Source organism: Lycium ferocissimum, chromosome 10 (assembly GCF_029784015.1).
Source record: "Lycium ferocissimum isolate CSIRO_LF1 chromosome 10, AGI_CSIRO_Lferr_CH_V1, whole genome shotgun sequence".
Classification (NCBI taxonomy): Eukaryota; Viridiplantae; Streptophyta; class Magnoliopsida; order Solanales; family Solanaceae; genus Lycium; species Lycium ferocissimum.
Window position 1 is genome coordinate 35,695,171 of NC_081351.1, and position 17,343 is coordinate 35,712,513.

At 38.4% G+C, this 17,343-nt stretch overlaps 1 protein-coding gene across 1 annotated transcript in view; it reads left to right on the plus strand.

Moving 5' to 3' along the window:
* Positions 1-16,376: 16,376 nt before the first annotated feature.
* The window catches only part of LOC132034842 (eukaryotic translation initiation factor 3 subunit G-like), a 1,248-nt gene continuing 281 nt past the window's right edge, over positions 16,377-17,343 (plus strand). Inside the window, exon 1 of the mRNA XM_059425190.1 lies at positions 16,377-16,701. Within this exon, the coding sequence (XP_059281173.1) occupies positions 16,377-16,701 (325 nt within the window). The remainder of the gene's footprint in view (positions 16,702-17,343) is intronic.

Here is a 17,343-nt window from a genome sequence, read left to right on the forward strand (position 1 = left end):
TATATTTTGGTTAAATATTGCTATAGGTTCTTTTGGTATGATGATGACATGTGAGTCATTAAATGGGAAACATGGTCAACGAGAATTCATATAACCGAACCCAACTTGTTTGGGATTCAAGCAATTGTTATTGGATTGCCGTAGAACTTTGAATATGAACTTTGTTTTCAAGAAACTTTGAATTTACATTTGAACTCCTTTGCTTTGGCTTACCGGATAGGGTCGGCTTGCATACCTTTTTACGCACTATATTGCATGAGAACCACATCCACACTTACGGAAATGACAAAGACAAAGAGTAATGTCAAATCTTTATCATAGTAATGGTATGTTCACTAATCCATGAAAATAAAAATGAATTGTCAAATTGGTCAATATCTCGTTGAGTCGTTGTTCTTATATCCGATAGAGTAACAAAATGAGTTTCATGTTAGGGAAGTGGATCAGTGACATGATGTTTGCTTTCAAAGATCTAGGCGGAAAGCAACTCTTAGAGCAAAGAGAGCATAATAATAAAAAATGACATTCCTTTAAGCTAATTCATCTTGGTTGTTAAACCGTCATATCGTTTTGATGTTTTCACATCCTCGTGGAGAGTTTTAGATTTGACTATTGCTTTTGGGTCCATTTAAAACATCGTTTTTGATGTTCTATACAGAGAGATCCGAGCAACTAGACCGGGGTGCACGGCTAACTCGTGATCATGGAGCGTAAAGGGTACTTTATTTACATCACGATTGTTCCCCTCGAGTAATACACCGAGACATAAAGGCTAGCAACATTTTGCTTGATGGCAACTTTGAGGCTCGAGTATCCGATTTTGGACCTGCCAAATTACTCGTGGATGAGGAGTCTCACATCACAACAATTGTAGCCGAACATTTGGGTATTTAGCTCCGTGTATACCCAATGATTCGACATAAACATCTTCTATTTAGGAAGTTGCAAATATTAAACTATGCTTGAAATGAATTTCTCGCTACATAGTCGAAACCGGGAGAGAGCGATTTTCCTTTTTCTCGTAAGCTTCACTACTTTTGAAGTACAAGATGGTTACCGCTTTTGTCCGTAGAAGTTGCACCGTGATGTCTTTCATGCTTATTTTTCTTGATATTGACAAAAGATAATATGGGCCTAGTTGAATGACGGAGGAGGGGAGGGGGAGAAACTATAAAGTTAGGCATCGGAATATCGTTCTTTATGCACATTCGTCTCTCGCCGCATCAAGTTGTGACATGTGATGAGAGATTATCTATGTGCTTAAAGAATTTAGTTCTCCTTGCGGCTACCATGTGGAAATCCGATTTTATATGCTTTCATTTTGAGCAAGTGATAGTCGCTTCACTTGGGATATTTCGTTGTTTGTTTTACAGCTTGTGTGTTTTCTTTTCTCTTCTACTTTTTCTTCTTTCAAGAATACATGCAGGGTGGTAGGGCTACAGAAAAGACTGATGTGTATAGTTTTGGAGTCCGGGTTCGGGAAGTCATAAGTGGAAAGCGGCCCATCGATGCATCATATATTGAGAAGGGCTTCAATATCGTTGGCCGGGTATGTTATGTAATTAATTATATCTTACTTCTAATCATTTAAGTTTATTCCCTCTTGGGTGAAACTCCTGGCATTCTCTTTACAAGGTAGCTACCTTTGTTTTTTTAACGCCTACAAATGTCAGTATGGCTATTTATTGGCAAGGTTAAGGTTATTGGGAAAATCTGACGAATGCATACAACATACAACTAATCCTTTAAGGATGAAATAGGGTCTGGATAGGATGTTTCCACTGTGATTCGACTCCCGAAATCATCTTTGTAATTCAAATGGTATATGAGAATAACAAATTCTACATGAATGATGTACTTAACTGCAAAGTGATGACGTTTGTTCCTTGAACTTAAAGGTGCTAGGGAGGAAAATGAACGGTCTTCGAATTGCTACTTAACCTCATCCGATATTCTTTCCCGTTGATGATGTCCGTGTTTTTCTTCCTAAAGCAAGAACATAGAAACAACCTAACATAGCGAGAAGCTAACAACCCAAAACCACTATATAGTGATTGATTCAAAGAGTAATTATTTACCGAAAAAAAGCTCGATTGTTACCTAAACATAGCTAAATGCATAATTAGTCTTGATGTATGTCCCGCTTACTAGTTTGACCTTTATCTTTAGTTATGCATATAATTTATCGTGGTCTATTCTTTTGGCTTACCAGAGTCCAAACCGAGATGCATGTGAGCTTCACTTGAGGTCTCTATTTAGGCAAAGTTAAAATTGCCTAAAGAAAAACTAATTGAGCTAATTGCGCATATCCATCTTAAATGTTTGCCCCGAAGAGTTTCATTGTAGTTTTCTCGTTTACCTCAAGTATAATCTCTCAAAGATGTTTATTTGCCTATTGGAGTGCAATTATATCGAAGCAGCCATATTTACATCTCGTGAGATCTTAAATGGGTAAGGCCGAAAAGTTATTTGCCACCGCCACCTTTTGCCCCGACCTCAATTCCTTTCCGCCCTCTTCCCACCGATTTTTCGCCATCGCTATACTCCTCCCTTGTTGGGGTGAGGGGGTGAGAATGATATTACCAAGGGAAAGAGGTAGAGGGAAGCATGTTGGTGGGCGAGTAATTCCAACTTTACCCTTTTAAGATTTGATGTGATGAGTGTTTTAGAGCGAAGCTGCATTTTTTGGACACAATAAACTAAAGGGGGTTGTTAGTTTCTCAACAAAGAAAAAGAGGTTAGTTTCTCAACAAAAAGAAAAAGAAGCAAATGAGGTTATTAGTTGAAAATGCATAAGGAGTGAACTGGGTATGATACAACAACAACAACAACAAGAAGAAGCCCAGTATAATCCCACTATGTGGGGTCTGGGGAGGGTAGAGTGTACGCAGACCTAACCCCCACCTGGGTATGATATGAGCACAAAATTATTCAGGTAAAACTTGCACTCGAGACAATCAGTAACGATGGTTTTGCAATGATATAAAACAGTATTAAGTCTTCCTGGCCGTTAGGTCATGAAAAATTATATAGGACAATAAGGACATGATTTTTAGCAGAATTAACTAAAGAGTGCAAATAGTGAGAATGATGACTAATGACGACCCCCCCCTCCGTAGGTAGGAAGAGGTAAGAGCCCAAGGAGAAGACCGTTTATGCACCCGTACAATGCTAAAATCTAAATGCATATCCTTGTCATTATGCACTCGACTAAACCGAATATCACCACCGATCAAATCAATTTTAAGAACAATTCGTAATCTATCTATATGTTTTTTGTTGTTTGATCGCATCATGAAAACCCAAAACAAGTTGGATAAAATCATTCCAATTACCCTATTGAATTTTGCAAAAGAATTTTTCCACTTTTTGTAGTTAAGTATTCGCCCAAGTAGGATGAATGTATCATATGGCTAGAATTGGTGTATTTTATTCGTATCACCGGTCTTCTAAACCCTTGTCATACTCATCGTGCAAATTAATTTTTTAGCGTCCGAGAATCGACGAATGGAGATAGTTGATCCGCTTTGAACGAGTAAGGCATCGAAAGCCTCGATTCCCTACTTTCAGTTGCCACACAGTGTGTATCTTCAAACCCCGACGAGAGGCCCACCATGCACAGGGTTGTTCAGATTCTTGAATCTGAAGTCATGACACCATGTCCCAGTGACTTTGTCACACCCTGATCTTACTAGGGTGTGATGGGCACCCGACCCCATATTCGGAGCCGAGCGAACCCGCTGACTCTTATTGCACATATGAACTACGCCGTTTTTTTTTTTGACAAGCATTAACGTACATAGCACAATTATGAACATAGACTAATAAGCTTTACGATCATACTATACAGCGACGGGGACAATCAGGAGTACCAATAGCTACTGTACATATCTCGTTCACGAGCCTCTAAACATAGTACACGTATACATAGAAAGGGCCGAGCACGTCGCCGTGCCCGAATATATACACAAAAGTAATACCAAGGGACCGGGGCTCCGAAACAACCGGAGCGCCGCAAAAATGCCGCGAGGAACTCCTAGAACACGATCCGTGTTCGCCGACCTCGCGCGACATGAAACGCAACCGCCACATGAAGGGGCGTCGACGAATAATGTACCGAGTATGTAAGACATGGAAAATAACATAAACAAGAGTATAGATTATAAATAACAATATCGTGGGGTCATGGATATATATACCGAGGTAAGAAAGTAACTCGTGCGTAGGAACACCTTAAAGCCGAATACCATGCATGCTTATTGTCTTTTTTTTTTTTTGAAAAACATTTCTTTTCATAGACATAGAAATAGAATTTATGTCATATCGTAGTATCATAGCATAGCATAGTATATCGTAGTATCATAGCATAGCATAGTATATCGTAGTATCATAGCATAGCATAGTAGATCATAGTATCATAGCATAGCATAGTATATCATAGCACCGAACAGAGGTCGGCTCGCCCACATAGTATAATTCCCGCGTCCGGCATCCCGCGTCCGGGATGATATCAAGTCAAGTACGGATACATGCACCGTGAGTAACCCGCCGCCCATAGCGCTCTCGCCCTTTTTCCCGCTTTTCCCCAAATATATTTTTAAACATATATATATATATATATACCATAGCATGCAGTGGGAGCCCAAGGGAAATCATGTACTTATCGGAGTGACGTAAGGTCGGGAACCTCCGATTATATTATAGAATAATTAAGGGCTCTTATCTCACCTTGAAGGATGGTTAATATAAGGCGAGACTATTAGTGGAGAGCAATATCATGAGAAAGTATAACATAGGATCATAGGGCATCGTTCGTATACTTAGAATCTTTAAAGGAAAACACTATTCATGAGTAGAGCCGAGGATTCAAGAAATAGTTTAACGTTCTCATCTCGGCACTGGAATCATAGACTTGGAACCTTTAATCATAGAATTATCATTTTTTTCCATCATAGAGTCATAGTCGTCGTCTTAGTCATTAAGGCTTGCAATATTGTAAAACTTAGTTTTTGGAGAAAAACGAGTATTTTGGAAAACATTTGTAAACTTTTAGAAGGAAAATCATGTTTTGGAATCGAGGGATTAGTTAAAACAACTATGATTTAGTAGTTGAAATAATAACCAAAAACTTTCCTTAACTATAGAATGAAAATAAGTCAGAGGGGACAATAGGAAAGAATTCGGGAATAGTGGGCCCACCTCGAGTCAAATGAGGCGGCGTATCAAATTTACGTATATTACCATTTATGGCGTCACTGGGAGGGTCTTAGGGTAATCGAGTCCTATTTGTGTAAGTTCTGGATGTTTAAGAAGTTTTTCCAACATCTTATGCAAGTTCTAATTCAATTCTACTGAATGAATAGTAACTATTTTCAATCTCGGATTTCTAGAGTTAGGAAAGTCCCCGAGGCGCGAAATCAAGCCTACACGTCTAAGACATGCCAAAGAAAGGAAATAAAGTCTTACATACCTCTTTTCGCTCCTTATGGCACTCCAAATTCAAGCTCCAACTTCGCCAAAATCTACAAATTGGTCATGTTTACCAAACATGATTAGTGCCTTTAGAATTGAATTCGTAAAACAACACTTGGCTACCGAAATTTCGGCAGCACTTCCTTTGTAAATACATCATTCCCCAAGAATCATCTTAGCCAATTCTCATCAACAACAATCCGGGAATTCAACCCGGCCAAACTATCAATCATAATATCGCAACCATATTAACAATTTCCAATTTCCATCCAAGATACATTCTAACAACTTAGTCAATATACTACTTCCATCAAGACCTTCCAACTCCAATGAAAACAATAACAACCTACTAATTCATATACCAACAATATCATACAAGTCTCATTAGCTTCCATGCATGCAAGAACATTATATTCAATTCAAGTACTTCAATCACAAGTCTCCAACTACTACAACTTCACAAGATTATTATGCATTCATTAGCAACATAGTATCCACAACACAACAACAACCAAAACACTAAATAAAATTGACTCATCTTCTTTCATCATTCAACACATACACGGCTACACATACTCTATACCACACGGCCACATCATATACGCACACAACTACAACCTTTCCAAAATCATTCAATTTCCATTATCCACTTAGCATTCACAACAACAACAACCATATATTAGATAAAATAGTTAAATCATCATTCCTACATACACACCATAGGTACACGGCCACACCCCTATATTCATATCCTTCATGAATTTCATTTATTTCTATACTCTACAACACATACAAACCATTCATACACACACAAAATAAGATTAAAACTCACCTTTTTCTTCAACTTCTCACTTGACCACAACTTGGCAACTTGTATGATTATGAATTTTTCTTGCTCCAATGGATACTCCACCTTGCTAAGGGCCCTCCAATAGGTAGAAAACAATTTTTGAAGAAATTTTTGCCAAGGTTTTGTTGGTTCCTCTCTATGGCCGAAAGTTGGAGGGGTTTTTCTCCTTCTTTTTTCTTGTTCTTTTAATTCTTGAAAATTCTAGAGAAATCATGAATATTAATAAGACTTCCTACATATATATCCACAAGTCTTCCACCAATTTCCATTATTTATAAATAGGTCCCTCCAAATAAAAATATGACCACATGATTCCTTTTTCCCTTCTCTAGAAAATTCATCCATTTTCTTGGATTTTTCTTAAAATAAATAAAGAAGACTAAATGTCTTCCTTTGTAAGACCTGGTCCACATTTCCCTATGGTTATTAATTAACCCCACAAGTTAATAAAAGTGTGAGCATAGGTCACACATGCCACACGGCCAACTTAGAATTTTTCCAAAAAATTTTTCTTGAACACTTGTGAAATTACCATTTTACCCTTAGGCTCTCTTAATAATTCCGCTTCTAAATTCTTCGTAAGCAACTCATATGCCCAACGCAACAACAATAAGGCCTTGCTTGTTGTCTTCCCGCGATTGTCTAGAATTATTTGATTGCACAAAATGCTTGGATATAACATCCTCCCCCTCTTTAGAACATTCGTCCTCGAATGTTAAACTGGCCTTATAGTGTATTGTGACACTTCGGGGAGGTTTCCTCCTTATTGAAACTTGAATTGTCCTGGTCCAACTTAGGTCTAACATATCCTTTTCCCCTTTATGCTAGTCTAGTCCGTCCCAACCTACACGACTTCTATCGAGTTCCCAACCCAGTACGCTCAGTAATATAAGGCGCGGTATATATAACATCGTAGAACCTAAATCGTCGATGCATACATATTATAGAAAAATACTAATGATATACCTCGGTACGAGTCGGGGATAGCTCGGATCCCGTCGGTCGGCCGCCTATTACTCTCGGGCCGAACCCTACTTTTGCCACGTCGAGATGGGCGTCGCGCATAAAATGACCCGACCTAGCACAGCATAGCAAACATCCGTACCCGCGCGACACGGCCCCGCATGTAATTTACGGACCGAAGGCATCGTGGTGCTGGTGGTCTCCTCTCGGCTAGACTCACCGCCATACGGGAACCCAAAACTCCATAGCCCCGACCGACCCGGCGGGGCCGAGCTTGATCTCTACCATACCTCCGCGGGCAATCGCGCATCTCATGGCCAATCCGACCGCGTACGAAACAAGCACCGTATCTAAGTAACACCGCCCGCAGCGTGGCTCGTCACATCGCGCGCACCGCGGTTGGGGCGCCCCGCACCGCCGAAGTCGGCTCTATGTGGGACCCCAAAACTCTGGCACTCCGATCTGGTCCTGAATACTCAAAATGCTCCTGTACCTGTCCCCCTTCATACTCCCTTCTGGCCCTTTTTCTGCGACCCCCATCACCAAATTCCATGCCCTGTTGGTGAGCCTGAGTGGCTACTATTTGGGTTAACAGAAGGATAGCCTGTCTCATCTCCTGAATTGGGGCCTCAGGTGGGGGAAGCCGGAGGTGCCGGAGCCGAAATGGAGCTCCTTCTTGCTCCCCTAACATCGGCGGAGTGCGAATAGCACGAGAGGTGGCCTCGTTAGGGACTCACCCTCCTCAACATTTACCGCCTCCGCCTTCGTCGCTATCTTATCCTTCTCAGCGGCCGTTGCTTTCATCTTCACAGGTGTCGCTGAAAATGTAACACCTAATTAGAAATAGGAAAGTCTCTTATTATAGCTCTACCGCACGATCTAGATTACAAAGAAGGTCAGATTTCCTAAATGCCTCAGCCTCCCGTCTATAAGCGTGGCGCGCACACACCCATAAACAGACTCTACCGGACACGCTCGTAGACAAACCCCTAGACCGCCCTCGCTCGATACCACTTTGTCACACCCCGATCTTACTAGGTGTGATGGGCACCCGACCCCATATTCGGAGCCGAGCGAACCCGCTGACTCTTATTGCACATGTGAACTACGCCGTTTTTTTTTTTTTTTGACAAGCATTAACGTACATAGCACAATTATGAACATAGACTAATAAGCTTTACGATCATACTATACAAAATGACGGGGACAATCAGGAGTACCAATAGCTACTGTACATATCTGTCTACGAGCCTCTAAACATAGTACACGTATACATAGAAAGGGCCGAGTACTGCCGTGCCCGAATATATACACAAAAGTAATACCAAGGGACTGGGGCTCCGAAACAACTGGAGCGCTGCAAAAATGCCGCCGAGGAACTCCTAGAACCCGATCCGGGCCGTTCGTCCGACTCGCGCGACATGAAACGCAAACGCCCACATGAAGGGGCGTCAGTACGAATAATGTACCGAGTATGTAAGACATGGAAAATAACATAAACAGGAGTATAGATTATAAATAACAATATCGTGGGGTCATGGATATATATACTGAGGTAAGAAAGTAACCTGTGCGTAGGAACACCTTGGCAGGCCGAATACCATGCATGCTTATTGTCTCTTTTTTTTTTTTTGAAAAACATTTCTTTTCATAGACATAGAAATAGAATTTATGTCATATCGTAGTATCATAGCATAGCATAGTATATCGTAGTATCATAGCATAGCATAGTATATCGTAGTATCATAGCATAGCATAGTAGATCATAGTATCATAGCATAGCATAGTATATCATAGCACCGAACAGTGTCGGCTCGCCCACATAGTATAATTCCCGCGTCCGGGCATCCCGCGTCCGGGATGATATCAAGTCAAGTACGGATACATGCACCGTGAGTAACCCAGCGCCCATAGCGCTCTGCCCTTTTTCCCAGTTTTCCCCAAATATATTTTTAAACATATCTGTATATATATACCATAGCATGCAGGGGAGCCCAAGGGAAATCATGTACTTATCGGAGTGACGTAAGGTCGGGAACCTCCGATTATATTATAGAATAATTAAGGGCTCTTATCTCACCTTGAAGGGATGGTTAATATAAGGCGAGACTATTAGTGGAGAGCAATATCATGAGAAAGTATAACATAGGATCATAGGGCATCGTTCGTATACTTAGAATCTTTAAAGGAAAACACTATTCATGAGTAGAGCCGAGGATTCAAGAAATAGTTTAACGTTCTCATCTCGGCACTGGAATCATAGACTTGGAACCTTTAATCATAGAATTATCATTTTTTTCCATCATAGAGTCATAGTCGTCGTCTTAGTCATTAAGGCTTGCAATATTGTAAAACTTAGTTTTTTGGAGAAAAACGAGTATTTTGGAAAACATTTGTAAACTTTTAGGAAGGAAAATCATGTTTTGGAATCGAGGGATTAGTTAAAACAACTATGATTTAGTAGTTGAAATAATAACCAAAAACTTTCCTTAACTATAGAATGAAAATAAGTCAGAGGGGACAATAGGAAAGAATTCGGGAATAGTGGGCCCACCTCGAGTCAAATGAGGCGGCGTATCAAATTTACGTATATTACCATTTATGGCGTCACTTGGGAGGGTCTTAGGGTAATCGAGTCCTGTTTGTGTAAGTTCTGGATGTTTAAGAAGTTTTTCCAACATCTTATGCAAGTTCTAATTCAATTCTACTGAATGAATAGTAACTATTTTCAATCTCGGATTTCTAGAGTTAGGAAAGTCCCCGAGGCGCGAAATCAAGCCTACACGTCTAAGACATGCCAAAGAAAGGAAATAAAGTCTTACATACCTCTTTTCGCTCCTTATGGCACTCCAAATTCAAGCTCCAACTTCGCCAAAATCTACAAATTGGTCATGTTTACCAAACATGATTAGTGCCTTTAGAATTGAATTCGTAAAACAACACTTGGCTACCGAAATTTCGGCAAAGACTTCCTTTGTAAATACATCGTTTCCCAAGAATCATCTTAGCCAATTCTCATCAACAACAATCCGGGAATTCAACCCGGCCAAACTATCAATCATAATATCGCAACCATATTAACAATTTCCAATTTCCATCCAAGATACATTCTAACAACTTAGTCAATATACTACTTCCATCAAGACCTTCCAACTCCAATGAAAACAATAACAACCTACTAATTCATATACCAACAATATCATACAAGTCTCATTAGCTTCCATGCATGCAAGAACATTATATTCAATTCAAGTACTTCAATCACAAGTCTCCAACTACTACAACTTCACAAGATTATTATGCATTCATTAGCAACATAGTATCCACAACACAACAACAACCAAAACACTAAATAAAATTGACTCATCTTCTTTCATCATTCAACACATACACGGCTACACATACTCTATACCACACGGCCACATCATATACGCACACAACTACAACCTTTCCAAAATCATTCAATTTCCATTATCCACTTAGCATTCACAACAACAACAACCATATATTAGATAAAATAGTTAAATCATCATTCCTACATACACACCATAGGTACACGGCCACACCCCTATATTCATATCCTTCATGAATTTCATTTATTTCTATACTCTACAACACATACAAACCATTCATACCCATAAAATAAGATTAAAACTCACCTTTTTCTTCAACTTCTCACTTGACCACAACTTGGCAACTTGTATGATTATGAATTTTTCTTGCTCCAATGGATACTCCACCTTGCTAAGGGCCCTCCAATAGGTAGAAAACAATTTTTGAAGAAATTTTTGCCAAGGTTTTGTTGGTTCCTCTCTATGGCCGAAAGTTGGAGGGGTTTTTCTCCTTCTTTTTCTTGTTCTTTTAATTCTTGAAAATTCTAGAGAAATCATGAATATTAATAAGACTTCCTACATATATATCCACAAGTCTTCCACCAATTTCCATTATTTATAAATAGGTCCCTCCAAATAAAAATATGACCACATGATTCCTCTTTTCCCTTCTCTAGAAAATTCATCCATTTTCTTGGATTTTTCTTAAAATAAATAAAGAAGACTAAATGTCTTCCTTTGTAAGACTTGGTCCACATTTCCCTATGGTTATTAATTAACCCCCCACAAGTTAATAAAAAGTGTGAGCATAGGTCACACATGCCACACGGCCAACTTAGAATTTTTCCAAAAAATTTTTCTTGAACACTTGTGAAATTACCATTTTACCCTTAGGCTCTCTTAATAATTCCGCTTCTAAATTCTTCGTAAGCAACTCATATGCCCAACGCAACAACAATAAGGCCTTGCTTGTTGTCTTCCCGCGATTGTCTAGAATTATTTGATTGCACAAAATGCGGGATATAACAGACTTCTATGATTCGGATTGAAGGCTCTAGCTGGATGTGAAGAAAATTAATGATTCGAGTTTGCATCTGCAATTTCATGCAAGTAAATAGAGGAGGGATCCAAGCATTTGATGGGATTTAAAGTCCGGAAAGATTCTTTGTTGTACTCTATTTTATCGATTCTTTCGTAGATACGTGACAAAAGAAGACCATTTCAACCGCCCTCATTCCTCAAGTTCAAAGTTGACGGCTAGTTATCACGAGGTTCACCGTGCCTAATTCTATTTTTGATTTCATCATTCGCTCCAAAGGCATTGAGCTTTTAATTTCACCGGGGGAACGGAATCGTACGAGTCGTATGAGCAATCAAATCCCCTTTCTTTCATTTGCTTTTTGTTTGTGGCCTCTTTTGCCGTAATTGTATATGTAAACAATTGAATTGATTTGACGTCTACCTTTTGCTAAGTTAATATCCTTTTTGTATATTATGCTTCACACAATAGCTGATATATCGGTTGACTGAAAGTATTTTGCTTTTTTACTTTATTTTTATTGATCTCTTTTATAGTAGTACAGATTCCCTTCCACTTATGATGTCATGAAATGGAATTATATTCAGTGGATTTTTATGGATTGCTTGTGACTTCTAGTACAATTAGGCTATTTTGTTTGATATTTTATTGGATGTTGAAGTCTAGTTTCCAAGTTAAAGGTGGCAATGCAGTCGCAGGCCATTGTGACAATAGTGTACAAGGGGCTGCTTTAATGGGGTAAGAGTAATTTCGTCAAAAAAACTTTCATTAAACAGGTGGCAGGGGCAAAAATTAAAGAAGGCATAAATGAGGGGCAAAATATAAAGACCAACCCAAAAGAAGGGCACTCCGCGCAAAAAAAAAGAATTATGAATACACTAAAGAGCCCAATACGCCTTGCCAATTGGGTCGTTATTGCTTTGCTCTTTTGGCTGTGAATTCGTGTTTTTTTTAAGGGAAAAGGGTCAAAAATATCCCTCTACTTTAAGAAAAGGGCTAAAAATATCCTCCAAACTTATTTTGGGTTAAAAATGCCCTTCCCATTACGAAACTTTTCACCTATGCCCCTCTGTTAACAGATCCGTCCAATGCCCCAAAAGAACCCAAAATTTTGACCCGACCCGAATTGTACCCGACCCAAATAAAATAAAACCCCTTAGCTACCAAACACGACTCAAACCTTCATCAACATCAGAGAGGAGAGAGAACACTGTAGAGAGAGAAAAGTTGCATACGAACACTTACCAGTGAATGTGCATAATGCTTCCTAGCTACGCTGAACTGAATAAACCCAACTGAGACAACAATCAAGAGTGAATACACGAACACTTACCAGACTGCAATTAATTAACTAAAGAAGTGTTGTTCATATACTTAAGCAAGCTAAACTAAATTATCATAGAAACAGTGGATCTCTTTCAAGGGATCAAGGTTCTTGTAATGAAGTGCCTTGATTGCATGGGGACATGGGATTCCGGTGAGGTCCCACAACTGCAAGTGCACTTCTTAATAGACAAATTGACAATGTGCTTGTCATTCCCTTCACTCACCTCAAACCCATAATCCCATTGATTCCGGACTCCATTCAAAGAGCCCAAGTAAACACCTCTTCTTCGTTGTTGCTCACCATCTCCATCACCTTTATTCTTATTTCCTCAAGCATCCCAATGATAGCTTTGTGTCTAGGTACCAATATCCAGGAGTTGAATGATTCAACCAAGTTGTTTTCCACCAGGAGGGGGCAGACTTTTAGTTGTGTTTAACTAAAAGTCTGCCGGAGGGGGCATACTTTTAGTTGTGTTTAACTAAAAGTCTACGGGAGGGAAGCGTACTTGGTTGTTTGCATGAGTTTTAATTCCAAACTAGTTGCAACATGATAGTCATTTAGCTCATTTTAATCAGAAAAATGGTATTTAACCGTAGACATTATATGTTTATAAGCTAATTGAAGTTGAATCCAGATCCTTGTTGATCCTATTTAGACTCGCTAACATCATTTAAATCCTTTTTCAAAGATGTTTGAAGAATATATGAACCAAAATAAACTCATGCCAACACCAAAAACATATCGGAATCACTTATAGCCTAGCATAGAGACATTAATGATACCATATTAGTATAATCAAACTACTAAACTGGAAGTTAAACCAAACTAAACAGAAAACATCCCAATATTTTAACTTCTGAACCGAGGCTAGACTAACTAAAAAAAGGGAATGTGCATAATGCTTCCTAGCTACGCCGAATCGAATAAACCCAACCGAGACAACAATCAAGAGTGAATACACGAACACTTACCAGACCGCAATTAATTAACTAAAGAAGTGTTGTTCATATACTTAAGCAAGCTAAACTAAATTATCATAGAAATCTCTTTCGTTGTTTAACTAAAAGTCCATTTGAGTGCGTACTTTTAGTTGTGTTTAACTAAAAGTCCGCCGGAGGGGGACTTTTAGTTATGTTTATCTCTTTTTTAGTTGTGTTTAACTAAAAGTCATTTTTAACTTTTAGTTGTGTTTAACTAAAAGTCTCATTGGAAAACGTACTTGGTTGTTTGCATGAGTTTTAATTCCAAACTAGTTGCAACATGATAGTCATTTAGCTCATTTTAATCAAAAAAATGGTATTTAACCGTTATATGTTTATAAGCTAATTGAAGTTGAATCCGGATCCTTGTTGATCCTATTTAGACTCGCTAACATCATTTAAATCCTTTTTCAAAGATGTCAAGAATATATGAACCAAAATAAACTCATGCCAACACCAAAAACATATAATCAGTTATAGCCTAGCATAGAGACATTAATGATACCATATTAGTATAATCAAACTACTAAACCGGAAGTTAAACCAAACTAAGTAAACATCCCAATATTTTAACTTCGAACCGAGGCTAGACTTTTAAAAAAAGGGAATGTGCATAATGCTTCCTAGCTACGAATCGAATAAACCCAACCGAGACAACAATCAAGAGTGAATACACGAACACTTACCAGATCGCAATTAATTAACTAAAGAAGTGTTGTTCATATACTTAAGCAAGCTAAACTAAATTATCATAGAAACAAAGGATCTCTTTTCGGTGTTTAACTAAAAGTCCGCCCTCTCAGACTTTTAGTTGTGTTTAACTAAAAGTCCGCCGGAGGGGCGACTTTTAGTTATGTTTAGTTATGCCGGTCCGGCATACTTTTAGTTGTGTTTAACTAAAAGTCCGCCGGAGCGGTACTTTTAGTTATGTTTAGTTATGCCTGTCTGTTCTCATATCGTTTCTTATATTGCTGTATTGTCTGGTTATTAGTATTAGGAAAACTTAATATGAAAATAAGTATTTTGATGAGAAAAATCTGATCTTGATGAATATGTAGGAATGAGGTATTATTATGAAGATCCTTGTAGAGAAGCTTTCTTTTTCTGGTTGTTTGCTGTTTACAAGCGAAGGAAGTTTTAGTTGAATCTGGCTTGACAAGTAACTTGTTCTTTGTTTTGGTTTATGAGAGAAAATTGAATCTTGTGCTTTGTTCATTACTACAAACACTATTATTTGATCAGCTATAGCAAAAAAACGAGAAGAGGTTCATAGTGTAGTCTAGGACTTAGGCCATCAGTAAGCTAAAAAAAATCTCTTAATCACGTGTAATTCTCTTGGATACTCATTAGTGTTCATGAATGAGAAAATATTCATTAGTGTTCATGTATACCATTGAAATGACACTTTATCAGTAACCTTTGTCCGGAAAGATGAAACAATAGACCTTTGTAGGTTCCACATCCATACATTACAAACAAGGACCTTACAAACATTACATCCAAATTACTACATTCACTACATCTCCAAGATAAAACAAGAGAAAACAACAACCATCGGTTCTTCTCAACTACTACACATACATATTAGCTTCATAAAAAAACTAACAACTAACACTACATCTCAAAATTCACTTTGTCATCAATGCAACCAAAATCCCAACAAAATCAGCCCATGAAATCATAAGGTTGAATTTCACCTTAGAATACTTCTCCTCAAATGTCTTAGCTAGGAAGCATTATGCACATTCACTGGTAAGTGTTCGTATGCAACTTTTCTCTCTCTACAGTGTTCTCTCTCCCTCTCTGATGTTGATGAAGGTTTGAGTCGTGTTTGGTAGCTAAGGGGTTTTATTTTATTTGGGTCGGGTACAATTCGGGTCGGGTCAAAATTTTGGGTTCTTTTGGGGCATTGGACGGATGCGTTAACAGAGGGGCATAGGTGAAAAGTTTCGTAATGGGAAGGGCATTTTTAACCCAAAATAAGTTTGGAGGATATTTTTAGCCCTTTTCTTAAAGTAGAGGGATATTTTTGACCCTTTTCCCTTTTTTTAATCGATTTGTCTAATGCTATATTTGTGTTATCCGTACAAGTAATTGCACGCTTCGTCCTTCAAATGGACTGGTCTTTAATTTTTGTCTGAACTTATGCCTATAAGTTCTCTAAGAGCGTTAGCATAACTTGTGGATATTATGATGCGTAACTTATACACCTATAGACATAAGTTCCATGTTAAAGGACAAAAATTAAAGACCGGAACAAAAGACCCGATAACTATCAGCAAAACATAGAGCCCAAATTATGAATACACCCAATACGCCTAGAGCCCCAAAAATCATTTGTCTGAAAACGAACATACCCTTATTGTATATGGTGTCAACAGACAAAACAGAAAAGAAAACCCTAACACCAACAATGGCGGTGGAACGAAAAATGAGATGGGGAGAATTAGAAGACGATGCAGAGGACTTAGATTTCCTGTTACCACCGAAACAAGTATTTGGACCAGATTCAAATGGGGTAAAGAAAGTAGTGGAATACAAGTTTAATGATGAAGGTAACAAGGTGAAAATAACAACCACAACACGTATACGTAAGCTAGCTAATGCTAGGCTCAGTAAAGGTGCTATTGAGAGGAGGAATTGGCCTAAGTTTGGTGATGCTGTACATGAAGACGTTGGTGCTAGACTTCCTATGGTTTCTACTGAGGAAATTATTCTTGAACGACCTACAGCTCCTGGTATACATCTTATCTCAATTCGGGTTTTTTTTTTATGCTGTACAAAACATCAAGTATGCAAGTGTTAAGAACTAGAAAAGTATGTCGGAGGAGGCAAAAGTTCACTTTACAAAAGAACAAAATATGCTGTTAGAGGCAACTTTCATTTTCATAAGCAAAATAAAAAAGTACACAAGTGTTAAGAATTAGACAAGTCTGCCGGAAGAGGCAGAAGTTCACTTTACAAAAGAACAAAGTATGCTGTTAGAGGCAAACTTTCATTTTCATGAGCAAAACAAAAATTTACGCAAGTGTTAAGAACTAGAAAAGTCTGTCAGAAGGGGAAAAACTCCAGTTTACAAAATTACAAAGCATGCCGTGAGAGGCAAACTTTCATTTTTCATAACCAAAACAAAACATTATTAACAAAACAACACCAAAAACACATAAGATTGCATAAAAACCAAAATTATTAACAAGACAATACCAAAAAACTAAGACACACATAAATTAACTTAATTCATGAAGTTATGCGGAACCGGCATAACTTTATCTTTGAAACAACATAACCAGTTTCAAAAACCAAGAACTACTGTCGGACCGGCATATATTGCCTCGACAAACACGGTCTTCATGAAAACACGGGTTACTAAATTAAAAAAA